General features: G+C 43.8%; 12 protein-coding genes across 12 annotated transcripts; 7 read left to right on the top strand and 5 right to left on the bottom strand.

Moving 5' to 3' along the window:
- Positions 1 to 1182: 1182 nt before the first annotated feature.
- On the top strand, positions 1183 to 3319 carry EAF02_006593 (uncharacterized protein; the record flags this gene model as incomplete). The annotated part of the gene is made up of 6 exons (XM_038902641.1): positions 1183 to 1349; positions 1399 to 1532; positions 1578 to 1701; positions 1752 to 2321; positions 2377 to 2744; positions 2806 to 3319. 6 exons carry the CDS (start codon positions 1183 to 1185, stop codon positions 3111 to 3113), a joined length of 1671 nt encoding a protein of 556 aa, XP_038757861.1. The 3' UTR covers positions 3114 to 3319.
- Positions 3320 to 3522: 203 nt separating this feature from the next.
- Positions 3523 to 5600, bottom strand: EAF02_006594 (uncharacterized protein; the record flags this gene model as incomplete). The annotated part of the gene is made up of 5 exons (XM_038902642.1): positions 3523 to 3799; positions 3891 to 5204; positions 5257 to 5267; positions 5323 to 5354; positions 5426 to 5600. The coding sequence occupies 5 exons, from the start codon at positions 5598 to 5600 to the stop codon at positions 3523 to 3525; spliced, it is 1809 nt and encodes a 602-aa protein (XP_038757862.1).
- Positions 5601 to 6559: 959 nt separating this feature from the next.
- Positions 6560 to 8435, top strand: EAF02_006595 (uncharacterized protein; the record flags this gene model as incomplete). Its single annotated transcript, XM_038902643.1, has 7 exons — positions 6560 to 6758; positions 6814 to 6947; positions 6997 to 7302; positions 7347 to 7391; positions 7444 to 7500; positions 7552 to 7730; positions 7787 to 8435. The coding sequence occupies 7 exons, from the start codon at positions 6560 to 6562 to the stop codon at positions 8370 to 8372; spliced, it is 1506 nt and encodes a 501-aa protein (XP_038757863.1). The 3' UTR covers positions 8373 to 8435.
- A 1643-nt stretch (positions 8436 to 10078) lies between these two features.
- EAF02_006596 (uncharacterized protein) lies at positions 10079 to 13714 on the top strand (the record flags this gene model as incomplete). Its single annotated transcript, XM_038902644.1, has 5 exons — positions 10079 to 10701; positions 10759 to 10817; positions 10866 to 11167; positions 12230 to 12585; positions 12640 to 13714. The coding sequence occupies 5 exons, from the start codon at positions 10079 to 10081 to the stop codon at positions 13586 to 13588; spliced, it is 2289 nt and encodes a 762-aa protein (XP_038757864.1). The 3' UTR covers positions 13589 to 13714.
- A 307-nt stretch (positions 13715 to 14021) lies between these two features.
- On the bottom strand, positions 14022 to 16415 carry EAF02_006597 (uncharacterized protein; the record flags this gene model as incomplete). The annotated part of the gene is made up of 2 exons (XM_038902645.1): positions 14022 to 16118; positions 16230 to 16415. 2 exons carry the CDS (start codon positions 16413 to 16415, stop codon positions 14022 to 14024), a joined length of 2283 nt encoding a protein of 760 aa, XP_038757865.1.
- A 396-nt stretch (positions 16416 to 16811) lies between these two features.
- On the top strand, positions 16812 to 17165 carry EAF02_006598 (uncharacterized protein; the record flags this gene model as incomplete). The annotated part of the gene is made up of 2 exons (XM_038902646.1): positions 16812 to 16845; positions 16942 to 17165. 2 exons carry the CDS (start codon positions 16812 to 16814, stop codon positions 17163 to 17165), a joined length of 258 nt encoding a protein of 85 aa, XP_038757866.1.
- Positions 17166 to 17538: 373 nt separating this feature from the next.
- EAF02_006599 (uncharacterized protein) lies at positions 17539 to 19076 on the bottom strand (the record flags this gene model as incomplete). The annotated part of the gene is made up of 2 exons (XM_038902647.1): positions 17539 to 18399; positions 18504 to 19076. 2 exons carry the CDS (start codon positions 19074 to 19076, stop codon positions 17539 to 17541), a joined length of 1434 nt encoding a protein of 477 aa, XP_038757867.1.
- Positions 19077 to 19604: 528 nt separating this feature from the next.
- EAF02_006600 (uncharacterized protein) lies at positions 19605 to 22039 on the bottom strand (the record flags this gene model as incomplete). The annotated part of the gene is made up of 5 exons (XM_038902648.1): positions 19605 to 19759; positions 19814 to 20022; positions 20106 to 21426; positions 21475 to 21660; positions 21711 to 22039. The coding sequence occupies 4 exons, from the start codon at positions 22037 to 22039 to the stop codon at positions 19846 to 19848; spliced, it is 2013 nt and encodes a 670-aa protein (XP_038757868.1). The 3' UTR covers positions 19605 to 19759; positions 19814 to 19845.
- Positions 22040 to 22574: 535 nt separating this feature from the next.
- EAF02_006601 (uncharacterized protein) lies at positions 22575 to 23773 on the top strand (the record flags this gene model as incomplete). Its single annotated transcript, XM_038902649.1, has 2 exons — positions 22575 to 23313; positions 23361 to 23773. The coding sequence occupies 2 exons, from the start codon at positions 22575 to 22577 to the stop codon at positions 23771 to 23773; spliced, it is 1152 nt and encodes a 383-aa protein (XP_038757869.1).
- A 319-nt stretch (positions 23774 to 24092) lies between these two features.
- EAF02_006602 (uncharacterized protein) lies at positions 24093 to 24850 on the top strand (the record flags this gene model as incomplete). Its single annotated transcript, XM_038902650.1, has 2 exons — positions 24093 to 24319; positions 24400 to 24850. The coding sequence occupies 2 exons, from the start codon at positions 24093 to 24095 to the stop codon at positions 24848 to 24850; spliced, it is 678 nt and encodes a 225-aa protein (XP_038757870.1).
- A 787-nt stretch (positions 24851 to 25637) lies between these two features.
- On the bottom strand, positions 25638 to 26031 carry EAF02_006603 (uncharacterized protein; the record flags this gene model as incomplete). The annotated part of the gene is made up of 2 exons (XM_038902651.1): positions 25638 to 25952; positions 26029 to 26031. 2 exons carry the CDS (start codon positions 26029 to 26031, stop codon positions 25638 to 25640), a joined length of 318 nt encoding a protein of 105 aa, XP_038757871.1.
- Positions 26032 to 26406: 375 nt separating this feature from the next.
- On the top strand, positions 26407 to 27234 carry EAF02_006604 (uncharacterized protein; the record flags this gene model as incomplete). Its single annotated transcript, XM_038902652.1, has 3 exons — positions 26407 to 26468; positions 26558 to 26657; positions 26755 to 27234. The coding sequence occupies 3 exons, from the start codon at positions 26407 to 26409 to the stop codon at positions 26761 to 26763; spliced, it is 171 nt and encodes a 56-aa protein (XP_038757872.1). The 3' UTR covers positions 26764 to 27234.
- Between the last annotated feature and the right edge of the window lie 392 nt (positions 27235 to 27626).

Below are 27626 nucleotides of genomic sequence, written 5' to 3' on the forward strand. Positions count from 1 at the left end.
GCTGACTTGCCAGCATGCGATTGGCTTTGTATGCGGCTCGGTCAGAATGTAGGATTGATGACACGCTGACTGCATACCACCATCTGTGAACTTTTAAAGAAACTAGAAATACAATAAAAGCCATCAATGATCCTTGCTAGCTGCTCCTATCCTATCGCCCTAGGTGAAGAAACCTTACCGGTACTTATGTGAGAGATATGCCTACTTGAGCTAAGTGTCTGAACCCTCAATAATACTCAAAATATCATGACCACCATATAATGACTTCTTAATCAATCTTAGCTCCCATTCCGACGCTTTGGGTCAACGGACAGCTAATCTAGTAATATTCCGACGGGAATCAGTTTCACCGCAGTTAAGTTGTATGACCTTCGGACTTCCGAGCTTATACATCACAATTTGCCTTCCAATCAAAACCCCTAAAATATTATCCATAAAAGAAAGTCTGCATTGGTTGGCTGGCTTTGTAAAGAAAAATCCAAGGAGAACCATCTGATAACATTAGATTTATTCTTGTCCTTGGCAACAGGGTTCATTTTCTCCGAAGCTTTATGTCGTTGCCGGTGCAAGCCAAGTGGATAAGACGACCCGTTTCTCACCGGCATTGCGATCCTTGCATGGCTCCCCATGGTAGTGAATCCTTCGCTGAAAGGGATTGCAAAATTGATACAGATGCACCTACACCTGCAACTGCAAACTGCAATATATATTTTGTTTCAATATTCCAGAGGCACAGTATGGCACAATGCAGTGGATGCCATTGGATCTTGGGATCGCCGTGAAAATCAAATGATCAAATGAACAAATCGGAAATTAAACTCACCTGAGTGGTTGTGGAATAGCAACGACCAGTCAGGCTGCTTCGCAATGCCAAGACACAGGTCAAAATATATCGCAGTCACTGATTCACTGGGGTGATTTCAGGATTTAACTGGATGTGTTACACTTAAATGTGGCTTGGCTTCTTGATTTGACAAAAAAATCAATGTTTCGCTTTGTTTTCAATGCAGATATGTAGTACAACCATCAACGTGTAACGGCACATGCAATACCAATGTCAAGATAACCTTAACCAAGGCTGCAGGAAAAAAGCCATCACTCTAGCGATAATCTGCCAGATTTGGGGGAGATCGATTGGGAATAAATTTCACCCGTAACACTTTCTTCTGTGTCTTGAGAATCATGACCAGCCTTGAGGTTATCACGACGAAGCAGACCTCGGGCACAATGCCCTCCTCCGTTGCTCCTGGAAAAGTGGTGCCAGAAGATTTGGGGACCATCAGCGATCAGAGTGCTAGCGACGGCACAAGGTACCTTTCTGGATGGCGATTAAGTCTGCTCACACTTGGGTGTGCTTGAATGTTCGATAAGCGTAAGACTTTGCTGACTTGTTTGCAGTCTATGCCTGAGTCTTATGCTCTCTTCGCTGGATATCACTATCGTCAGCACTGCTCTTGTTACTATCTCTGATGACCTTCAGGCATTCGATCAGAGCAGTTGGATAGTGAATAGTTACTTGACGACATACTTTAGTAAGTAAGTCCTGTTACAAGCCTGTGCGCTTTCTAATATTCTAGGTGCTCTGATCATTTGGGCTAAGATGAGTGATCTCGTTGGTCGTAAAATTATGCTTGTTCTCGCCCTCGTGATCTTTTTGGCGTTTTCGGGTGGCTGTGGAGGGGCATCAAATAGTACCCAACTGTAAGGAACCCATAACTTCAGTAATGTATAAGCCTAACCAAAAGATAAAGTATTACTTTCAGAGCCCTACAGGGCGTTGGGGGTGCTGGAATATTTAGTATGGTACCTATAATCGTAGCGGAGATGGTCGTGCCGGAGCAGTACGGCAAATTTAACGGCATTGTTTCTCTAGCTCTGGCTATTAGTTTTCTCCTGGGTCCACTTCTGGGAGGTGCAATCCCTCAGCATACAACCTGGAGATGGATCTTCTGGATTAACTTGCCTATCGGTATGGTAGGATTAGTCTTGGTCATGTTAGCAATGCCTGCAGGCTTTCCTGACAACAGACCATCTAAAGCGATGCTACTGCCACCAAAATTGAGCGATGTGCGGGGAAAATTCGACTATGTGGGTTTCCTGTTACTCCCAACCGCTTGTATTTTTCTTATTGTAGCCTTCGAGGAGGCGGGGGTAGCCTTTGCTTGGAACTCGGCCTTGGTGATCACTTTCTTGGTGCTTGCTTTTGTTCTTCTTTCTCTGTTCTTTGCATGGCAGAAATTGCTATTTTTGAAACAATCTACAAGACAACCCGTCATACCATGGGTATTCCTGAAAAATAGGGTTCTTATGGGTATATACATGTAAGGTCTACTCAATGCGACTGGAATTTTCAACTCTTGACTGACACGAAGTTAGTTACGCGCTCTTTTCAGGAGTCCCTTTCGTGACTTTGGTGATTGAGATTCCACAGAGAGTCCAGAACATCAGCAATACCTCGACTTTGATTGCGGGCGTGCGCGTATTGCCATACACAATGTCTGTTGCTGTCGGTTCAGCAATCACTGGGGGGTTAACGGCGAAAGGTCGGATACCCCCGATTTATGTGCTGATCACAGCTACCATTCTGCAAATCCTTGGAACTGGGCTCTTATACTCAATACCAGTAACAGCTCATATGCCGGCTAGTTTCTACGGGTATGAAGTGCTGGCAGGAATGGGTGTTGGCCTTGGATTGACGACGCTATTAAGCATCACACCCTTCATCGTTGAAAAGCGACTTTTAGGTACCTATATATTTTCATAATTCAAAATTTCTTTTGTTTTCGGGAACTAACAATGACGTAGCTGTTGCACTCGGCGGTGTCACACAGATGCGAATTCTTGGAGGAGCGATTGGCGTTGCAATTGCTACTAGTCTACTGAGTAGCAATGTCATATCAGCCCTGGCTGATATCCTACCTGCTGAAACTGTCAATCACCTTCTTCAAAATATCTCTTCGGTGGCTTTACTGTCTCCGGGTGATCAAATCGCGGTTCGAACCGCGTTCGCTCAGGGATATAAGAAACAATTGGCCATGATACTAGGTTTTTGTGCTGCTGAGCTCTTGGCTATAGGGCTTATGTGGGAGAGAAAACCTCGCAGACTCGCATAAGTATAAGATATCAATGTAACCAATATAATGGTAAGGCTAACGAATGTTGGAATGTCGGAACAATGTTGTGTTGTCTCTTTCAAGGATTTTAGCGGAGATGTGAATGTGGGGCTCAGAAGTCACGACGGAAAAGATAAGCTTAAAATAAACCTTTTCTTAACCACCATGAACATCTTGAACAAGTACTTTGAATGGTCAATTTATTATATGGTAAATTCTAGTCGAGTTGCAAATATTGAAGGCTGAATCGCAAAGAAGCAGAAGTGTTTAAGGTGGACTTGGAATTTACACGTAAAGATGAAGCATAGGTGAGAAAACCTATTCACATAGTCTAGCCTGTGTAAAAGCCTCTCCTGCTCTTCCCTACTCTAACTACCTAAGTGCATAAATTTCGAGTTAGAGTCTCAGCTTACGAGAACCATTGCCTGGCTTCCTGCATCGCTTTGATAGTGCTGTCTATTGTTGTGAGTACCGTCTTTCGTAACACCAACTTTCTATCCACTAAAACCTCGAAGCTTCGATCTGACCACACGCCGTAGCAGACGGCAATAACTATTGACATTATCATGGTCATATTTATTATTTGCTGGAGTGTTCGTCGATGCTGGCCTTGTGCGGAAAGCTTTCGGGTCCAATCGTTGAATTTGGGAGACCTGCAGCGGAGGTAAAAGTCAAGTTGAGATCGGCTGTGAAAAAAAAGTCAGCATGCAGTTGAGCCAATGATCGTCAACCCAGCTTTACAAAGACTTCAGTCTCAGGTAGAAGGGCCATGCTTACGGATATATGACGGTGTTCCAAGCCCCGGAATCATTATACCAGCTTTGACAGGAATCAAAAACGGTTTCTTGCATATCTCTTCTGATATCTTGTACCCACTTTTCTACTGCCTCGGGCTTTGGTTCCAGACAACTAACATACCCTTGGAGAATGGGGGCGATCATTTTGAGAATGTATTGGACATTATTTTCGATGCTCATGATGACTGAGGTATGACCAACGAAGGTGTTTGGGCCCATGATCATGAAGAAATTTGGAAACTGGTCAATTCCTGTTCCCATATACGCTTGGGGGCCTCCTCGCTCCTTCCAAACGTGCTGAAGGGAGATACCCTGGCGTCCCATGACGGAGAGAGGGTGTAGAAATTGTGATACCTTGAATCCCGTTGCTAAGACAAGAATATCGGCGGGATACTGGCTCGGCAGTGCAGCGAGGTTAAACTTTGATTCAGAACTCCCGACAGTCACTTCATTGCATCTCATACCTATCCAAGGCTGTGTCGTTAGGATATAGCGAGGATCGCTCATACTCTGGAGCCAGTCATTGTCGAAAACGCGGCGCTTACAGCCAAGACTATACCGCGGCGTCAATATGGAATGATATTTTTGAGGTGCCAGCTTTCTCATATGGTCCAAGGATGACTTTTCCGAGATTTTCCGAAGCTCCAAGTTTTTTCGCTTGAACGTAGCGTACCATAGCAACTCAGACATGCAGCAAACAATGAAGCGAACGAGGAAGCCCAAAATCGGTACGGAGCCGTAAATCATAGGTGCGAACTTTGCGTAAGCCTCTTTACCTCCTGGCTCTTTAATGCGAGGAACAAACCACGGTGGATTTCGTATAATGTGCGTCAATGACTTGACCTTGGTTTGAAGAATTGCCGGTGCAATCTGGGCGGCGGTGCAGCCTGAGCCCACAAGCACGACGTCTTTTCCCTCAAGATTGACATTTCTCGGCCATCGAGCAGAGTGCAAAATCTCACCGCTGAACATGTTCCTTCCTGAGACAGTTTCTGGCCAATCTTTAGGATTGGTAAGAATGCCGACACCACTGATAACCACTTTGGCTCGGATTATCTCAAGTCGACTATGAGTTATGAGTTCCTCTCGATAAACACGACAGATCTCGATTTCCCATTCTTCTTCCTCCTCTTTCCATTTCAAGCTCTTGACTTCCGTGTTCAAATTGATCTTGTCTGCTATCTCAAAGCGTTCCACTACTTTATTGAGATACATCACATAGTCACAACCTGAAGGAAACACGGTCGGTGAAGTGTAATTCGGGGCGAAGGAAAATGAGTAAAACAAGGTTGGTCTAAATAAGCCCAGTGAGAAAGCGTTACAACACTAATGATTGGCAAACCTACACATCACAAGCCTAGACGAATGTATTAGCTAAAAATGGCACAGAAGTGGAATTTTGAGACGCTCACGATTCCGGGATATCTGTTCGTCCACCATGTGCCTAATGGTCATTCTCATCAGCTTTACTCTGCTTTGATCTGTTCGAAATAAGAGTAGAGATTTAAATTTTACCTCCAAGCCCCTCTTGGCGATCAAATATTTTGAACTGGTCAAAACGAAGCTTGCTTTTTAATTGACAGCCCATGGCTATGCCTGAAGGTCCAGCCCCAATAATGACGATGGGATAGTAAATATGGGAATTCTCTCCATAAGCATCACGTGTAGAAATCCGTGCTGATGACTTCATACTTGCAGTTGGTGATGGCTGGAATTGACAATAAGGAAGGTGAAATCTCTCTTTGAAAGTTACTGTAAGTACCAAAAAAGATCAGGCTTATCTATTCTGTCTTCAGTCGTTGGATATTGCAACAACAGAATGGCAAGTTATAGTTCTTCATTCAACGATCATCTTCTTTCTGGGAAGCGGTCGTACCATCAGTGCCATGATAGGCAGATCCTCGCTGCAAATGCCGGTCACGACCACTGGCTGTAAGTTTCCCCAATTTCCCCACTAGAGCTAGAAACTGGCTAATTCTCACCAGATGATTACTGAGACTTGCAGCATTAAACTCTCTTTTTGGACATATGCAGACCGAGAGAAGCTCCGTGTTAATATATAGTGACATCTTTTGAGGAGATTACAGCATGCAGAGCTATAGATATTCCTTAGCTGAACATGGTGCACAGCCCGGATTCACTCGTTCATCAATAATAGTCAACAATACTTGGAATCCTTGAAACAGAAATGTTCGAATTGAATAGTTGCTTTCGATTTCTGTCAGAGCTAGGCCTTGCATTAAATTCGATATCGATATTGCAGCCACACTTTCTACCTAATAAGACCGGGGCCGTTATTTGTAGAGACACCCTGGGGGAAACGACGGGCTCCGAAGGCTGTGACTTTTTGCATTGCCGAAGAAAATACAACATGTAATGCGGCACAGATAGCGGGGTAGCTTCCTACGTGTTGGTGGCGTACAAGGGTGCCAGATATGATACGAGGTAGATGAGGTTTCACAAAGTGACTTAGCAGGCTTAACAGGCTTAACAAGGTGTGTAATTAGTAGTTGCAGTCGTATTGGTTGTTTTGGTCTTGGCAAAGCTTAGAGTTATCATATCCTACTACACTGTTTAGATAGAACTTCTGGCTTTTTATCTAAGTATCGCAAAACCACAGCATCTTCTCAGTTTTTCAAATCAGAAATTATGGAGATACAAACCTTACTTCTAGCCTTATTCATTACTTACGGAGCTGGGCTACTGACTTATCGATTTCTATTCCACCCTCTTGCACATATCCGCGGACATCCACTTGCGATATCGACTTACCTCTACGAATGGTACTACGATTTGTACCTCAGTGGTCAATATACCTTCCAACTTAAAAGGTTGCACAAGCAGTATGGTATGGTGTTTGAGTCTTTTGCCGTAACTTCAGCATCACTGATATTTCCCTCTAGGCCCCGTCATTAGAATCAACCCGAATGAGGTTCATATCGATGATCCTGATTTCTTCGAAGAGGTGTTTAATCAGTCAAATGGCCGAACGCAAAAACCTCTAAATGTTGCTGAAGCATTCGGTCCATATCCAGCGGTAGATCTCAGTCTCTATCAGTTTAAATCATGTTGCTAATTTTGCAAAGACTATAGGAACACAGGATCATGAGCACCACCGCATAAGAAGAAATGCTCTCAATCCATTCTTCTCCAAAAAATCAATCAACGACCTCGTTTCAAGAATCCAACGTCCTATCCTCATTCTTTGCGATCGACTTGAGGAGGCAAGTAAATCTGGGGTAACTCTCAATATGAAGTATTTCTATGCGGCAGTGACACTGGATATCATCAATGACTACTGTTTCTCGAGGCAGCCAGATAACATTTTGAGGGAAGACTTTGGACGTAAGTCCTTTGACGACGTGGACAACTTCTTGGTTATTAGTCTTTTGGTACGTAAAGTATCAATCAATTGGAATGAATACTAACTTTCAAGAACATTCATATCCCGTACTTGATGAGATTTAGCTATTCTCTTCCGGTATTTCTAGTCCTTTTTGGCCTTTGCTTTCCGACGATGCTGACATCTTTAGGACAACATGAACAAAATCTTGGCTCCTGCCATGGCAGACATCCTTGATTACCGCAAGGTAAATCTTTAATAACTAATCCTGACTCAATCAATCCTTAACCAAGTATAGGATCTTTCTAGACAAGTAGAGTCCATTCGAAATGAGCACGAAGAGCCCGAATCAAGGAAACTTGTTGATAGGACTGTCTTTCATGAGCTATTAGAGAGCAAGTTGCCACCCCAAGAAATGGAGCGAGACAGACTACGTGATGAAGCTTTCAGTTTAGTCACAGCAGGCTCTGGTACAACGTGAGTAGTCTCTGCAGAAAACTTTGCGAATGATAGCTTACTATGTATGTATCCAGAGCATATGTCCTCAGAGGAACCTCATATCACATCTCGGCCAACCCTGTGATTACTCAGCGGCTTCACGAAGAGCTGAAATCTGCCATTCCAGACCCTTCAAAATCTCTTTCACTGTCAGAATTAGAAAAACTGCCGTATTTGACAGCTGTCATCCAAGAAGGGCTCCGTCTTGCCGATCCAGTTACCCACCGTATTGGCCGACAATTCCCAGATAAAACCTTCATCTGTCATGGTAAAACGATTCCAGCCGGAACAATAGTTAACATGACAGCCTTACTCACGCATCAAAATGATAAAATCTTCCCGGAACCTATGGTTTTCAAGCCAGAGAGATGGTTGGGGATTCAGAACAAAAAGCTCGAGCGGTACCTTGTCCCCTTCAATCGCGGAACTAGATCCTGCTTAGGTATCAATCTCGCTCGCGCAGAGCTCTATTTGATTTTAGCTTCTGTGTATCGACGGTTTGATTTTGATGTCTCACAAGTTAATAGAGCTCGTGATATAGATGCTAGCCGAGATTACATTCTAGGCGCCCAGGCGAGAGATACCCCCGGTATATTGGTTAAAGTGAGAGAGAGAGATTGAGTCTATTAGTACAATACCGCACATTACTTAATCTGGAAAATAATCACAATAGTCATACGTCGTACAATGATTTTGTGAGAGCTCACACTAAAAACACTACTAGCTCGCTCGCGGTGATTCTAATTGAAGCATATCTTTCTTCAAGCAATTGCTGACTTACTAGCGAAGTAGCCATCTATTAGGCCTCCACACTGAGAATATTCTTGATGAAGATAAATAAATAAATAGTCCGCGATTGGAGAAGGACATGTCTCACCGTCGACTGGAGGGTTTCCTGCAATTGCAAAAAGTTCGGCAAATAGGGATGTCCGCTCCAGTAGGACGAAAAGCTCGGCACGCCAAAAGATCACACCATTTCTTTAAATTCTCTTCTAAATCAGACTTTCAAGATTTCTGGCTATCAATTGGATCAAGATATGAAAAAGAAAAAAAGATACTTATAATCTATAATTAGTTTATCTTTTTTTGAAGATCCGTATCACTTTCTGACATTATTACCTAATACGTTCGGAGTGATAGTGTTTCTAGCAGGGTTTAGATTTTGGCGAATTTGGTGCGCCCGGTTATTTCGTTCTGGATGGATGTCCAGTTGATAATGCGGAATGCTTGCAAATATGCATTCCATGTAAGACTCAAACATATGCCGAATCGACTCAACAAATGGGAACGGCCGGTCAAGCTAGTATATTCGTAATCCCGCCTTTAATCCTGGGGAAATAAGGATTAGGGTGGCATTACTCAAAGACAAATCAAAGTAGACCACCCCCCTTTCTATTATTGTTGGGGTTCTACGGCAGTACTCGATCGAAACTTGGCATTCGACTTTCTCCTCACTTTTGTAGGTCAATTTTAAAAATTGAAGCCCTTCGCGGCGCAGACTTATTCCAAATTAAATTGCTAATTTGTGGCTGCTTGAAGGAAAAAAGAGGGAAAGGGGGGGAGATTCAATAAGTGGAAAGAGTGACGATTAAGAACTAGCTAATTGTTTGATTCCATACATCATTCCTTCCAGCATGGATCTCTGGGATCTCTTCTACCGTTGACTGTTCACTAACATAATCACATCTCAGAAACAATGCGTTTGCATCAGAACATATCATATTTCAATTCGACTACAAGATGGATATCAATTAAAAGTTCTGTTTGTTGAATATTTTTCTTTGTCGGGATCCCTAGCATTTCAGACAAGGTGGCGTCCCCATTGTTTGTAATTATTGTAGGAAAGCTTCACAATAATTTACTTAACAAGAAAGATCTTTGAAGAAATGCAACCATGACTGCAGCCATAGCATGAGGCCTTGTTGAAAGCCCTCGTCTGAAAAGTATGAGGATCTCTGACCCCTCCTTAGACATTACGATTGACTGCAGCTGTAGTTCGAAGGTGTAACGGTCCTATTAATATCCTCAAACTCTATTCGCACACCTGTAGGTACCACAACAACACTCTAGTTGAGAGTTAGGCACAACCAGAACCCTCTTCTGATACTCGACATTGCCTCTCGTGTTTCGTTGACTTCAAATGCCATCCTCCATTTTCTTAATACATATAATGTAAGTGTCTCTGCGCTTGCTCTAATTCTACTGCGCTACCTTACTGGAGCCCTTTGTCAGACTTTCTCTTTGACGATCTCAACTCTGCCTTCTATCTTATCAATAAAACATGACTACCCCCGCTTCCTCCGCTCCATATAAGCTGGGACTGAATCATGTGGGATACACGACTCTGGTTATCTGCATATTCTTTATGGCATATCTACCTAGCCGCTGCGCTCCGCGTCTGGACTAGGGTAGTAAAGAGAGCCAAGTTTGGTATTGACGACTGGCTTCTCATCGCCAGTGTCATTTTGTTCTTTCCATTCTGTGCCAATATACTGGTCGGTGTCTATACGATTGGCAGTGGACAGACATATACCGACCCCCTTGTGCTCGCTCTAAGTCGCAAACAGTATTTCAAGAGCGAGTATGCTATTCCTCCACTTTACGCTATCAATGTCACTACCATCAAACTTTCGATCCTATTCTTCTATCGTCGCATTTTTACCACCGATAGCTTCTTGAGAAACAATTACATTATCATGGCGATATGCATAGTTTGGTTTGTCGTTACCATCATCGGTGACCTACTCTACTGCATACCCATGGCTACATTTTGGAATCCAGAAGTCAAAGGGAAATGTTTCAATTTTCCACTGTACTTCTTAATTATGGAGCTTGTCGATATGTTGTTAGATATCGCCATTCTTGGTCTTCCATTGAAAATCATTCTTAGCCTACATATGCCATTGTCAAAAAGACTTGGAATACTCTGCATCTTCCTTTTGGGAGCACTGTAAGCACCCCCGTTCGGTAATCATAGATCATAAGCAAATAATATTCATGAATATAGGGTCGTTGTTACCAGCGCCATACGAATCGGATATGTTTACAAGCCAAGTGCCTCACTACGTAAGTCTCTGTCTTTTCTTGATCAGAACTTAAGCTGAGAGAATACAGTATCGCTAGCGCAAGCATCTTTATGGTCGGTCATTAATCTAGGAATAGCGATCCTCTGCGCTTGTTTACCGACATACAAACCTCTTTTTGGCAAGTTTCACACTATAGGCACTTCGCTTTGGACCAACCATTTTTCTGCGAATTCCGACAAAAGTACGACTAAGGCCGCTTCCGATTTGCACACAAATCCTGCCGCTTACTATTACAGAATGGGGGATAGCAATGGCGATAACATTCATATGACGGGAGTTTCTACACAGATACAGAGCGGCAATAAGGCACCGAGCTTGCCTTCGGATGGTGTACGAGTCCAGCGGGATGTTCATGTATCATAGTTTCAATGCTGTTGTTGGCTGAACAAAATTAGACGTCAAAAATTAACTGTCGGTTGTGTAGTGGGGCTTGGTTTTGCCGTTCCATTAATGTAATTTTCCAATATTTACTGCCAAAGATGCTTGGGCAGTTGGGTGACATTGTTTTCAGAATATATATGGGGTACTGTCTGGCTACAGTTTTGCCTTTGCATTCATCAACAGGAGATTTGCTTTCATCCCATAATATCGGGGATAAGATAGAGTTGAAAGATGTCGATCTTCTATCAAGAGCTTTTGTATTTTGCTACATTCTAATCATTATATGCGTACCTGTGAAATTCAATTGCAGTGGCAAGAAGTGTTTGAAACTATTGCTGACTCCATGTAAAAGTCTGTCCATGCGTGCTACAGTATAAATCTTCATCAGTATCAACAGCCTCGCTTATTAAAATAGCTTTTGTTTGTTGGACTGCAGATACTAGGTACCTACATACACCTCGGTATATGTTTAGACTGAGCCACTCACCCACATGTTTCGTTTTCCTGTGGCGTGTTCTATGGGTATATATTTACTGAGTTCCACCATTTGGTCTGTTCAAAGAATCTCTTTTTAATTTTTACTTCAAATTTCGATCCATCATTTAAGCGGGATTTGTCGAGGCTTTCCACATACCTAGACAGTCCACGGGTAACCATATCGCTGCCGCGGACTGTGACTGCGAACTGCGAATTCACTTCATTTCCTCGTTAGTATTCACCTAGAAGTTTCTGCTTCTTCCACCCTGGCACAATTCTCCTAGCGTTGTGATTATACAACCATTCTCAATCGATTAACTCCTCTATTCTTTTTTACAAATCAAGCTCCGATTTATTTTTCGCTACATATCGGGCTTCTGCTAATCTTGTCTGCAGTATTCAACACAAGATATTAGTTTGAGAATCCCAAGACGCATATATTCCCGTTTGCAACACTCTACTTCAAACAGGCCTATTAAAAATGGATTTTCAAAATATCAAACACCTGACTGCTGCGACTAAGCAAAATGAGAGAAGAAATATTGGAACGATGCAATCAGCACTTCTATCTCTGTCCAGCAAGCTGCAACGACACAGGATCTTCCTGTCAAAGGTCCTGTATGGGTTAGCAAATTCACAGCACCGTCTCCTTCCCACGATGACAACTCTCGAGAGTTACTTCTTGGTCGCATCGATGAGGCAAACACGCATAATATACATTATGATCGTCCAAATTGCGAGCCACTCTCCTGTGAATGGACAGGTTACCACGAGGGAGTTGAAGCGGGTACGCTCGAACCACTACTGTCAGAAAATGAGAAGTATCAAAAATTAGTGGAGGGTACCAAGAGTCCATTAACAGTTTTGTATCTCTATGGCGGTTCATTCGTGTATGTGTACCCCTTTCAAATATCACTTGTAATTTACTCACATGTGAGCTTTAGACTCAATACCCCTTCCAGCTACCGAAGACGTATTGGAAGCCTAGCCAAAGCAACAGGAGGTAAAATCCTAATGGTGAAGCAGCGTTTGGCACCACAGAATCCCTTCCCAGCAGCTTTCCTCGATATATTCCAAGCCTACCTTTCACTTCTCGCACCACCTCCAAACTCACCACACGAAGCCATTCCAGCCAAGAACATTGTAATAGCAGGCGATAGTTCCGGATCCGCCCTCGCATTAAGCTTATTACAAGTTCTTCTGCAGCTCAAACGAAAAAATGCCGTCATCAATTTCCATGGAAATACAATCCAGCCAGCCGAGTTCGTACCCGCAGGTCTCGCAGTGTTGAGCGTCACAACTGATCTAGTCAATGCGCTTCCCTCACACAAACGAAACATAATGCATGATATATTTCCCTTTCCCATCGAGAAACTCCCCTACCTAGAAAAAAGCTTTCCTACCTGTTTGATCTGGCCAACCAAGCCCGCACGAGCAAATTTATACTGCGAGGCTGGGATGCTTGCTCACCCGCTAGCAAGTCCCGTTGCCTCCTTTGATTGGTCTGGTTCTTGTCCTCTATGGTTTGCATCGGGGCAAGAACAAATTGTGGATGGCTCCCGACTGTTAGCTCAAACTGCTTTTTCACAGGGCGTTACAGTTGTGCTTCAGGAATATGAGGGTATGCCTCATACATTCTTCTGGGTATTTGGCAAAGCACCGCAGACGAGAAAGATTCTTGGTGATTGGGCTGAGGCTATAGTCGCTTTTGGGGAGGGCAAGAAATTAGTTTCTAAAGCGGAATTTATTCAGGCTAAGGGCTTGAAGACAGAGGAGTTGAATTTGAAGAATTTAGTGTCTTTTGGTGTGGCAGAGGCGAGCGAGCTTCTCTGGAAGAAGACATTAGATTATAAGGTCCCATTATTTCACCAACACTGTCAGTCATCCTTGTAGTTGACATTTCTTTAGTCTGGAGCCAATTCAATTCGCATCAATTCGGTTAATCTATTGCTCTCTGAGACAATAGAAAATGTCGTCACTAGAGACCTATGTAATGAAAAGTTTATTGATCAAGTCTCAAATTCCTCGAACTCTTCGCTTGGCATTATTTGGTGTGTTCTAATTTATGAATTAACATCCCTCAGCATTATCCCAGCTCTGCAACTTATCGTACAAACAACCAACACTTCCTAACACCGTTACTCCAGGTTGCAGACGTAAGTAACCACATCCGCTCATCCGTCGCTTCATTGATGTGGCGAGCAAAGTAAAATTAGACCCAAATTTGCCAAGATTCCGTGATCGCGTACGGGACGCTATTATAAATACCTAAACCATGGTCTCCTTTTCCCTTCTTTCGGCTCCTATCCTACAAGGGTAGATACACTCATCTCCTCGATTCCCTCCTCGACTCTCTACTTCTATCTCTCTTTCTATCACGATCCTTGTCTCTGACTCTGTCGCGATCTCGATCCCTATCCCTCCTATCCCTATCCTTGTCTCTCTCCCTATCTCTACTCCTACTCCTCTCCCTCCTCCTATCCCTGTCTCTACTTCGACTTCTATACCTCCTGGAATGCCCATCTCTATCTCTATCTCTCCTATAATCGGGCGATCGGCTCCTCCTCCTCGGCCTATCATCATCTCTTGATCTCCTCTCCTTTTCCCTATCCCTACTTCTCTCCCTCTTCCTTGGGGAACTTCTCGCAACTATACTTTCCCTTCGTTCAGTGGCACCTGGTACATATCGGTCAATATTGATCGGACTAGTGCTTCTCTCGATCCGACTACTTCGTCTCGCAGTAGGTGACCTACTTCTTGCGCGAGATTCTCTCCTATGACTTTCCCTATCGCGAGAAATATCTCTTTTTCTTGCCGAGACAGGACTGCTCATTATAGCATCATCCTTTGCTCTAGGTGTGGCAGCGATGGCCTCTTCCTTTTTGGTTGATAAACTAGGTAATTGCGGCTGATTCTTTCGTTCTTCGTTCCACTTTCTAGCTTCCTCAGCTCTTGCTTGTGCCGCAGCAACTTTGTATGATTCCGTATCGAGATTCGAGGCGCTTGTCCTAGTCACACTGCTCTCTGCACGTCTTGTGTCACGGTCCCCTACACGTTCACGGCTTCGTGATCTGTAACTTCTTCGTCGGTCGCGAGATCTCGATCGAATACGATCTCTATCACGCCTATCATCACGATCTCTACTTGACCTACGTCGTCGATAGTCGCCTCGATCCCGATCTCTACTATCCTTTCTATCTCGGTCGCGATCCCTATCTCTGCTGTCTCGTCGTCGTCTATCATCCCGATCTCGACTTCCACGGCGAGAGCGCTCATCCTTGTCTTGGCGGCCATCGTAATTTACTTCTGTAGCTTTAGATTCCTCATTAGTCTTTGTCTCATCCTTAACCTTAGTAGCATCCCTGCTTGATTCGGGACTTTTAGCTCGTTGACTACCTTCTTTGTCATGGCTGGACTCATTCGCCTTGTCTACCATCAGCTTTGTATCGGCTAGTTGAGGCGTTTTCGAACCGGATTCTTCCTTGAGCTTCGCAACTGCAGTTTTCTTATGCTCAATCGTTTTAGCAGGCGTATCTCGAGATATTGGTTTGATGGCTGAGGCGGGCATTGCCTTTCGGGGAGGTGGTGCCAAGGTCTCGTCAACCTCCATCTCCAATAGATGTCTAGATCGATTAGCAACCTTTTTGCCCTCTTTCAGAAGATCATTAAGAGCCTCTTGTTCGAGACGTTCAATTTCTTCCTTAGATAATTCTGGCTTCGAGATAGGCGTTCGAACACCGAGGGAATCTCTGCGTCTATCGTCGTCATATCTTCTTCTTCGATCGTCCCTATCCCTATCCCGGCCCCTATCTCTATCTCCTCTATCCCGGTCCCGGTCGCGGTCCCGTTCTCTCTCGCGATCACGATCTCGATCCCTAGCGCGGTCTCTCTCCCTCCTCTCCCTCCTCTCCTTGTCTTCCTTTTCCCGTTCTTTCTCCCTCTCTTCTTCCGCCTCCAACTCAGCCTTTTTCCTAGCCTCCCTCTTTCTCTCCTGATCAGCCTCAATTCTCTTCTCTTCTTCTCTCCTCTTTAATTTCTCTTGCTTTCTCTTCTCGTCTGCAATGGCCTTTTCCTTCTCTCTCAGTTCCTCCCTAACTTTCTCTCTGGCCGCTTTCTTCTTTGCAGCTTCTTCCGCGTATTGCTCATCCGTTTTACCTCCTCTCAAAAACTCCTTCTCAGCTGCTTCTTCCCCAATGTCACTTTTGCGAATCGTGCGAACCCCTTCTTCAATTTCTGGAATGTATGCCTGGATTAATTTATCGATTGTCGCCTCCGCAGATTGGTAGATACCCGCGCGATCCACAGCTCCCTCGATAAGCAATGTAGCCTTACTGCGATCCAACCGGAGTAGCTGCCTGGGGTCCTTCTCTAATTGCTCTTCCGCAACACTCAATAATGAACTCGTAAATTCATCCTCAAAATCCTACAGTGACCACTCATAGTTAGTATCTGAACAATTATCTCAAAGAGCCCATTCCTATTCCCAGAAATCTCGTGGCGCAAAAGCACGTTGAAATAATTTGGAAACACATACGCCTTTCTCCAATTCCTGCCAAATTTTGGTTCTCAACTCGTCATAAGTACCCTTCTTCTTGTATGTATGGGCCAATCCTTCAATGGCCGCTCTAGTCGCAGATGCAAGTGGTAACTCTGAAGTCTTTACTTTCTTTCGCGGTGGAGGTCCAGAATGACCACCATCTTTTTTGTAGGTAGATGCCATCGTCGCCATTCTTTCCTCGTACTGAATTGAATTATTCAAAGCTTTTCGGAAATTTACTTCATATTGGAGGAGAAAAATCTTAACGACCTTGTGAACAATTGAAAGGGAGGAACAAAAAACATTGGAATGAGGAATCTCAAAGTAAGTTGTCCGCGCATTGAATTCAATTCAATAGACGCAAGTCACGTGTTACATATCGATCAGCCAATCGCGCTAGTGCGATCTAAAGTGACCTTCAACAACCATCCGAGTGAATCCTGGAGTAGAAGCCGTAGTAGCGACTACACAACCCATCATATACGCCTGCAAATCTTCAATTCTGATTGTGCAGTTCACGCCATAGCCAAGCCCACAATTATCCACCCAAGCCTCAATTCTCATATCACAAACAAAAATATGGTTCACAAAGTTCTCTTCTGGACTGGCTTTGGTATATTCCCCTCTTCCATCTGCCCCTCCTCTTACCAGTTAATTCCCCGCAAATTTCACTCTTCCCCTTTCGTTTACTGACATGCATTTTCACTAGGCCTCGCTGTCCGCGCCTGGCAACTCGGTCTCGAAATGCGACCTTTCTTCAACAGACAATCTCTCTGGGTCTACCCCGTTTTCGGCGGCGTCGGTGCTTCGTTCGGATATTGGATGCAGGGGGTTGAGAGCCGACAACAGGCTATCCTCGGAGCTAGACGAACAGCTATTTTGGAGAAGAGGGCGAGGAGGAAGGAGAGGGAGGAAGCTGTTGAGGAGTCATAAATTGTTTATTGGAAGAGCGCTGGGAATTTAAAAACCGGGGGGGGAGTGGGTTCTGAATGGGCAGGGGATGAAAAGAAACCAAGAAGAGATATGGAAATTGTACAAAGTTTTACGGGCGATTGGTCAATGAGAAAGAAATTGCACAAATGCCTCAACATGAAGATAATCCCCAGAGATGTCTCAATATGGTGCGGACGTTCACATGGATTTGAAGTAAGGAAGTCTGGACATTGCATTTCATTTCATCCAACCATTACACTATCATACATCAGATGTGATCCTTTTGATATCATCAAAATTCTTTTTGAACGCCATCCAACACCTGCCCAATGAAATTATGCTACTCTTTGAGCTCTCTAGATATTGCAACGCTTTATTGAGCTTCATTTACTAATCTATGAAGAACTGGTACAGAAGTAGTAGGTATACTTCCTGACTCCGTAACAACCATTTGAATATACTCGGCCGGAGTAACATCGTACATAGGATTGCAAAGTTGGAGTTTCTTGACATCCATCCAATTCTCCAATGGTCCTCCAGCAATCACGAGCTCATTGGCTGGTGCAATCTCATTAAGAACAATTGAGTCCAAAGCTACTCGATCAGTGAATTTGATGGTCTCGCAAAGAACGATGACTGGCTTGTCAGCGGATGAAGCTTCCATGGCAACCAAAGCTGTTCCTATCCTTGAATATAATCGGCCATTATTCATCATTGCGTGAGCACCTAATAGAACTTTTGTTACATCTTGGATGTTATGACTTAGTCCATGAATCAAACAGTACTTGACTTCGATACCTAGACTGACTAGTGCCGATGCTAAATGCTTTCCCTCATGTAGAGGTCTCGAGTCCACTACAATGACTCTAAACTTCTTGCCCATTTCGTGGGCTCTCACTAACGCTTTTTGCACCAGACTGCTTTTTCCGTAAGTTAATATGACATCTCCATCTCTAATCTTCTCAGCAGTAGTATCGGCAATAACTTTATCAGCAAAAGTGATTCTCTCGCGCATAAAGACATCGATGGCATCGCAAACGCTCTCCTTCGCATCGGCTTCCGACAGATCTGGGTCCGTTTTTGATATTTCCAGCTTAAGATGACGAATAGCATTACCCATAGATACCGAAAGTGGGCGACAAGAAGCCAAGTACTCAATTTGAGGAGAGAGCACATGTGGTATGAAATGACGTGTAAGACTTGCCCCTACAGGGGTTTTGTAAGATTCGACAACCTAGAAAATGTAAGAAAGTGATAATGAGATCACGGCCATTTGAAGAGGGAGAAGGGTGGAGAAAATAGATGCATAGATGAAGTGATTCTCAAAAACAAACTCACTCTTTTAAATGCTTGCAGTGTTGCCACAAGTCTTGCGCAACTGCCGCATATTGTGTAATTGCTCATTTGCAGCCCAAGGGCAAGCACTGCGGGATGAACATCCTTGTTTGCCTCAGCAATTGTAGTTGTTCGTGGTTTATATAAATGTCTGAATAGATCAACGGTCTTATCTTCGACCTTTGGGACTTCTACAGCTGGGGCGGATTTTGTTGGCCCTCCTCTGACTGGCAAATTTCGTACTTCTGAGCCTTTTTTAGGTTGAGTTTTTCCTCCCTTCGCGGACTCGCTTTTCTGTCCTGGTGCCACTGCGGCAGGAGTTGGATTTTCAGCCGTTGCTTTGCTCTGTACTGCTGCAGCTCTGCGTGCGGCCTTCTCTTCCTTTGCCTTCTTTTTCAGTTCTGCAGCTGATAACTTTCCTCCATCGGGTGTGGGTTTCGCATTTTCTTTTACATTTCCTGATTTCGTACTGGGAGATTTTCCTTGTGCTGAAGAAGGTGTGGATTCAGTACTTCCTGCCTTCGATTTGACAGCATTTGCGGGGCTTGTGGCCGCAGGTGAGTCTTCGGCAGACATTGCGGTGCTTGATATAAAAAATGGAGCACTCAAGCTTATGAACCAAAGACTAGACCTAAGACCAACGCGAAACAACTCCGTTGATATAGTCTTAAGATTTACTGCGTTTTAATCTGTTGCGACGATATTTCGTAGTTTGAGATGGTGGGGGTTTTGAAGGTTGTCGCAATAAATCCGAAAATGAGTCACTTTCTTGTGAATTCGTAGATCGTCAAGCTGGAGAGGAATGAAGTCTTCAATAATGGTTTGTTCTGAGTATGATTTGGGACGGTATAGTTGAAAATGGATTTGAATCTGGAGGATCGAAATAATTCACTGTTTTTGTCCGATGATTCGAGTTGTAGGTATATACCGATATTAATATTGTTCGAAAGGCTGAAGAACTAAAGATCACAGTAGCGTTATTTTATCCCTGCAAAAAAAGTGTGGTGCGGATCAACCTTAGTAAGCGAAACGCGGGGCATAAGATTTCGGCTCGGGTAAATGAGGTTTAGGGGGTCTGATGCCAGATGAAGACTCTGGATATAATTCAATCGGGATATTAGACTTTTTTGTTTCTCAAATAAAATACTATATACTACGTAAGAGGCTAATGGTCTCAATGGAGTCAGAGTCGTCAGGATAGGCATCGCTATAAATACATGTTTCTCCTGCTGAATGATGGGTAGTCGATACCTTACGAACTGTAGAATATTAATTAGCTTCGGGACATGAAATTTGAGCTTGGCATTTTCTACCTTTAATGACTTAGTCCTCTAGAAGCTCTGTCTCATATCCGTATAATATCTACTCGAGCCCGCTCAAATAACTTATGACCGATCATAGTTCCCTGCGTTCTCTCTTGCTGCGTCATCGATGCTGGGTATACTGTCAACTTCGCATATGTCCCCGCTCCTCTTCTTTTCGATAAATATCCTGGGTTGATAACTAACACACTTTCTACAACCTATATGTCTCAAGGTTAGTAATTTGGTCCCATAATGAACGTCCTTGATTAATCTAAACAAGGGGGTTGTAAAGATCACATACCTTGGCGAAGGGGGGTAATGAACTTGGAACCACCAACATATCCGGCCTCACATTGATCATCTCCCCCAACTTTAAGAAACTTGTATCTAGCATCGCTCCCACGGGGATCCCATCCTCCGTCCCAGTTTTCGGCAATTGAGTTCTCTGAACCGGTGGAAATAGGGGGAAGAAATGGCGTTGCTCAATTAAATACTTGGGTAATCGAGCCAGCAAGGTAGGATCCTGTGGCTTCCCTCCAATTATTTCTTCATGCCGCAGTTCATACAAGATATCTTGGGAGGATATACCCATGACGATTTCGTTCAGGGCAATTGTCATGGGATTACCGATGACACGGACAGCTTTGGGGAGTCCAACGTCTTTTTTTGGAAAGGGTTCTTGAGGCCAGGCAGCATGTTTATCGATAGCATCTTTGACTGAAGGAACAAGGAGTATAGTAATTCGGGGGTGGGTGGAAGTGAGTTGGGTGAAAGCTGGAGTAATAAGATGTTTGAAGATGGCCGACATAGTGGCGGTGTCCGGATCAGCCAGAACTTCCTCAGGGAGATCAAAATCTCCACTTGCGATTAAAGGATGATCGATATCAAGAAACGGCCCAGTCAGAACTAGTACATCAGCGTAGGTATCCGCTGCTTGGCTACAAATTGCGTGTAGAGGTTCGAAGTCTAGATTGTCATCTGCTGTAAAGGGACCACTTCCAATAATAATGTTTAGAGGTGCAGGGTCAGAGTCTTCATCCATTGCATCTGGAACTCCTCGAAGTCTTCGAACGTGCTCATCAAGGCCAGCAGGCGTGGATGCAGCAACGCCTAGAAGAGGTGGCTCAAGAATCTCGCTCACTGTAAAATCTTCCCCAGAAGCATTTATTCCCTTCAGCGCAACTATCTGCCCAGGGAAGAATTGGAATCCACTCATCTTATCAACTTTGAGTGGTATTCGTAATCCAGCTCCCATCCTTCGTGAGGTTTCAAGTACGATTGAAGAGGGATTAAGCTTTCCCTCGGCAGAGTCGCATGCAATCCTTCCAACAGATACTATTTCATTCGTACTTTGACTTGCTGCACTACCGAAGTCCGAGTCATCCAGCTCATGATGTGCTTGTATGAGAAGCATGAACTCGTCTATACGGTCATCCAATATCTCTGACGCTTCTGATGATTTCATGGCCATTGTCTTGTAAGATAATTTCTTCATATCTGAGTTGGCTGTGAGTTTGATTCTTGATTCTGGATAAGGAGCAATTGGAGGCTCTGGTAGCTCGAGGTGGTCATTCAGAACTTCTACAGTTTGGCCGGCGAACTTTCTATCGTTGAATGAAGTACTATGTTCTGTCAGTACTGGGCGATTTCAGAAGATCGTGATACCATACGGAGCATATGAAGAGCCGGCTCCAGCTTCAGCACCAGTATCAACCTCCCTCAGGTTTTTTGATGTCCTGAAGTCTGGAGGGCTACTGGCCGGTTCTGCTTTCACTCTTGACATAGAAGGTGTCTCTACTTTGCGTTTCGGCCGCGAACTCATCCCACTTCGGGGGGTATTTGGCGCAATATCTAACCTACGTTACTATGAGTAAAGATCAAATTGATAATTCAAGAACCTGCTCACATTCCAAAAACATCATTATTGTTCCCTGCATTTCGAGGCGTAGCTCCTACTCTTTTATTCGACGTTTGAGCCTTGGTTTTTCGATTCTCCTTTTCCAACCCGTCTTGCACACTTTGTTTGAGCGCTCTAACAGTATCGATATCAAATTTCATATCATCCTGTCCCATCTTAATGCTATACGATTCCCATTTGTAGAAAAGCTCTTGCGGGGGTATTGAATGCAGTCGCATAATTGAATGCAATTCTGTGAGTACATCTGGCTCAAGGGGTCCACCTGAAGCAGTCGCAGATGAAAACAAATCATTCAGCTCACTATCGTTTTCCGCCATTTTGAGGCTGTCGTGTAGAAAAATCGTTGATATTGTTGAGAAGGTTCGGTCAGGTTTGATCTTGGAAGATATTTGGGGAGACGCGTTTTGACGCGCTTCAACTAAATTGATTTTCACGAGTTTGCGCCACGAACGAGCCACAATTCATCAAATCCATGGATGGACCTCGGGATCCATGGTAACCTGTTCAACAAACCCTTTTTCAAAAGCTCAACTTAATGAATTGTACTCGTAACAGAACGTGTTTCTGTTATAATTTCTCTGGCAATTACATCCTATCCCATCCTATCCCTCTTGGCAATTGTTTCAAAACAGTAGGTACACTCAATTGAGAAGTGGTAACAAAATTAAAATTCACCAATGGAACGCTCATAAGGCTGAGCTAGCACCACATTTTTAGATTGCAACAAGTTGGTGTCAGGGCATAAGTTACTAATTACCCCTTGAATTCTGTGTCTTCTTGTCTACGGGAGCTGAATGTGATCGAATTCGGGGTGTACCATTTTGCAATCAAATATCTATTTTGTTATTTAAAATGTCAACAGAGAATCAAACCGAAGTCGAAGGCATCGAAAAAGAGATGGCCGGTGTTAATCTAGGAGGTCCTACTAATGGGCAAACATCTTTAGCTTCAACTGAGGGTAAAGGACCAAGTCCTCTTAAGCCACCATTCCTCAACCCGCTCGAGTCTTCGAAGCCTCCTCCTTCGCCAGAACTCACAGAAGAACAACAGAAAAAATACGATGCGCTGTTAGAAACTGTCAAGTCATGGACAGAAATTCCGGCTAAAGATTCAAAAGGAGGGCCTATCACAGATAGTGAAAAGTTATGGTTAACAAGAGAATGTTTATGCCGGTACTTGCGAGCAACAAAATGGTCCGCTACGGAAGCACCAAAACGACTATTAGGAACTCTGACTTGGAGGCGGGAGTACGGTGTGAGCGATCTTAGTGGCGATGACCTCTCCATCGAGAACGAAACCGGCAAGCAGTTCATCTTGGGTTATGATAACGAAGGGCGTCCATGTCATTACTTGAATCCTGGAAGACAAAATACGGAACCAAATCCCAAGCAAGTACAACATTTGGTATTCATGCTTGAGCGATGTATCGACTTGATGATTCCAGGCCAATCCACGCTCGCATTGTTGATCAACTTCAAGTCCAGTAAGAGTAGATCGAACACAGCGCCTGGCATTGGGCAAGCTAGAGAAGTCTTGAACATTCTTCAAACTCACTATCCTGAACGACTTGGGAGAGCTTTGATTATCAATAGTAAGTCTCCTAATTGACTGACAAATTCCTCGCTAATTCCTCAAAAGTACCTTGGATGGTGAACGGCTTTTTCAAACTCATCACCCCATTCATTGATCCCTTGACTAAAGCAAAGTTGAAGTTCAATGATGATATGAAACAACACGTACCTCCTCAACAACTCTGGGCTGAGTTTGATGGAGAGCTTGCATTCGAGTATGATCACGCAACCTATTGGCCGGAGTTAATCAAACAATGTGAGGGGCGTCAACAGAGTGCTTTTGAGCGTTGGGTCCAGGCGGGGAAGCAAATTGGAGAAAGTGAAGTTTATTTGAAGGGTGCAAATGTTCCTAGCATCAGCGGCGGTATTACTGAGGAAATGCCATCAAATGGCCATGCCGTTGAACCGAAGACACTCGGGACATTGTCCGAAATATCAGGAGACATCAGCGGGAAATCCGAGAAGAATGATGGGGCATGAAGTCAATAGAAAAGGCTGTACAAATAATCTGTTTGCAATAGGATAGAATAGACTAGATATTAATAAATGAACTAAATAATAAATCTGACCACACCTGAACCTTTGTACTACCTACCAGACAATATTTCTGAAGAACATGGACAATGGTGCTACCCCCTCGCTTGGCAATCGACCTCGCCCTCAATTTCAGCAGCCTTGCGACAGCCCCCCAAATCATACCTACATCCAACTTCACACAAATCACAAAGTTCGTAACTATCTTACAACGCCATATCAAGTAGTATATCCAACTACGCGCGACCAACAATTAATCAATTAAATGTCCTCCCAACCCGTAAAACCGCCGTTGACCGGTCAAGTTTCTCACACTCATCGAGGCTCCCAGTCAGGGCTGCGATATCCTTCCACCGGCAAAACGATATACCATAGACCATTGAATCGCAGCAAGACGCAGGAGCTAAGTCAAGCCAGCTTTGCATATCTATTTGGGGAGATGGTTAGTTATGCACAACGACGGGTTACTGGCATTCAAGATCTCGAGAAGCGGTAAGATTTCCTTCACTCTATGTCGAGTTTAGACAAACAACATGTGTTACCAAAAAGTACAATTCTAATCAAAACACTAGACTAAATGTTCAAGGTCACCCCATCGGCCTCAAACTCCTCGACCTCCTACTCTACCGCGAACCACCACGTACACAAACCCGACCCCTTAACATCATCGCCCTCCTCCAATTCATAACCACCGTCCTCTGGCGTCACCTCTTTTCCCGCCCTGCAGATGCACTCGAGAAATCTTCGAACCCTGACACGCCTGAGGAATACATGATATCCGATAATGAACCTCTTGTCAATCAATATATTAGTGTGCCTAAAGAAATGAATCAATTGAATTGTGCAGCATTTGTCGCAGGCATTATCGAGGGTGTTTGTGATGGCGCAGGTTTTCCGGCAAGGGTTACGGCGCATAGTGTGGGAAGGGGGGAGGAAGGAGAGTTGTGGCCGGGGAAAACGGTGTTTTTGGTCAAGTTTCAGGAAGAGGTGGTAGAGAGAGAGGCATTTTTGGGGAAGAGTTAGGTTGAAGAGAAGTGAAATTATATCATCTGGACCTTGCAACGTATCCGCGATCATACGCTGGGCGTAAAGGAGTTTCATTGGCATGGAGTTTATGGTTAATATTTGGGTCTATCTTCTATCCCGCAGTCGTTTTACTCGACTAGACACGACATGGAAGAGCACATATGCTTGTCACCATCCATCTATTTGACTTTTCTACCAACACATCACTTCTCAGTTCGGAACTAATTGCACTTCCTTTGCTTATTCACAAAGGAATATCGCAATCGTGCGGTCATACCACAAGGCTTGATCTCCAACATTTAGGGCTCGAAGATGTGGTTTTGGCAGGCGTCTGTCGAGGTGCATTCCACAAACTTCTGTCCAAACCCCAGAGAGTAGGGCACACTTGATAGAGCGGAGACTTATAACCACCAATTGGCACTAGATGAGCAGATTAATCAAATCTAAGGGTTGTTTAGAGCTTCTCATGCTGTCTTCCTTACGCCTGTATCTCTAGAAGTAGAATCATATGACACCTGAGACACCAGAAACCCAATATTCCTTGTTTAGGCATTTTTATGAACGATGTAAAATTCATAGGATTTCTCTCCGGGTATTGACACAATATGATGATATCCTTTAAGTTGAACATGCCAGTCCAACCTCTGTGCCAGTAATATAGTGCTCTCAGTCCCTATAATCCCTTCAACCTTACTCTCTCAAACAATCGTGGAGTGCCAAACTCCGTCATTGATTTCCCATTAGATTATACGCCCATTTAACTCCGAAATCCTTTCACGTTTTTTTATCTTGGAAGACTTCTTATGCCCTTATAGTTTCCTCCTTCACTTCCACTTTTACCACCTGGACCTTTCTTCATCAATTCTGCTAATCCTAAATCTTTCCAAGCTGGCTCTTTTGTCTTTTGTGTCGCCCTCTGAATCCCAAATGCTGCATGTTGATCTGGAACAACATCGTCTTCGTCTTCGGGGTTTACTGGTTGATTGTGTGGCGGTACGTAGATGTCATCGTCGGGGAGTTTGTCTTTGCAGAAGTCTTCGAAAAGATCCGCTGTGCGGGATAGTGTGAAATGGACATAGGTGTGATTTGAATCTTTGGACTGTATCATTGTTAGTAAATAGTAATAGTTTGAATATAAATGAGTCAATCATGAGTAATTTTCTATGGATTCCTACCATTTTTTCCTTTTGTACAGTGAAGTGAAATAGTAAACAGAAGGTCTGTTATTGCAATTGTTTTGTTTACTCTCTCCTCGATGATAAGTGATAACTCAATACAAGGCTATTATATGCAAGGCTGTTTATCTGTCTTATCTGCAAGGCTTCACATGATGGGTGGAATTCTAGTTCGGAATTTACTTATTCCGCTGTCCATGCTCTCTGCCTTATACATCAGGCTTCAGACTAAAAACATCATTTGTGCGAAACTTCGCTTAGAGCTCAATAAGCCCTTCCAGTCAATTTGAACATTACGAATTCTACGACAACAACGATTTTCGCAAACTCCAAGCACTCCAACACCGCCGACAACAGTCCTCGCCAAAATCAGACAACATGTCTCACGAATCAGTTTGGATGTCCAGACCCCGTACTTACGGAAAGGGATCCCGCGAATGGTATGTGGAGAATCAATCGCATCTTGCGATTTCGTCAAGGATCACCAATGATCTTGATTGAGAAAATTCATTTCTAACACACTTAACAGTCGCGTTTGCACCCACAAGGCCGGTTTGATCCGCAAGTACGGTCTTAACATCTGCAGACAATGCTTCAGAGAGAAGGCAGCCGATATTGGATTCGTCAAGGTACGCTCGCTGCAGAATCTACGCACCATCTCACTTTACACCAACAAATCCTTCGATCATCAAAACTGGATTGAATGACCACTAACAAAACTTGTAGCACCGTTAAATTCACCACACCTTGAAAATTAACTCATCGAAAACGGAACGATACGACCACGATGGGTTTGTGGAGAGAATCAAATTAACATGGCATGGAGTTCTGGGCTTTTGCAGGAAAAGGGATACGAAAGAGGACATTTATGGTCAGACTTTAGAGGGCATTTTCAAATGAAGGGATGAACGCTTATGGACACTCGTGTGCTGAGGCGGCTCTGCGATGGATTGTTCTCAAGGTTATGACACCTTTTCAACTGCATCGATCTGGAATGGAGATGGTTCTTTTTCCTAGGGTCATCTGAGCTTGTGTTCATTTGGCTTCGGCTAGGAAGTAGCTTTCTCGGAATATATCAGGTCGTTTTCCTTGAGATATTATGGATTACTCGGATTGTGCTTTCTGAACTGAGTGAATGATTATATCATAAACATTGGAGATTCTAGGTAGGGTGGAAGGTCAAGTGGCCTTTCATTGGCCCCAATTTAGTGAGTGAGGACTCGATAGGTTAATACGCATGGCCGGAATCAAACCCGCCCGGTCGAATCCGCAATTTTGTCTCCATCCACGATCATGAGCGCGGCCCAAAAATCCTCAAATATCCTCATTTTTGGGGTATCAACGATTCTTATCAATCTACCGAGGACGAAAGATCCGTCTACATATATGTCTGGCCGAGATCACAATTCTGTTCCTACATTTCTCTAATAATAACAGCAGTACAGCCCAAATCTTTTTGCCCCTCTGATTCCTTCAAACACGCCACATATTATCAAGTCATAGAGTAAAACAACGATTCGCCTAGGAAAGTTGTGCCTGCCAAAAGTGCCATTTTAAAAGCAATGTGAAGTGCTGAAACTCGTGACATGTTTATATCA

The sequence above is a fragment of the Botrytis sinoallii genome (genome assembly GCF_014898435.1).
Source record: "Botrytis sinoallii strain Bc 23 chromosome Unknown BSIN_010, whole genome shotgun sequence".
Lineage (NCBI taxonomy): Eukaryota > Fungi > Ascomycota > Leotiomycetes > Helotiales > Sclerotiniaceae > Botrytis > Botrytis sinoallii.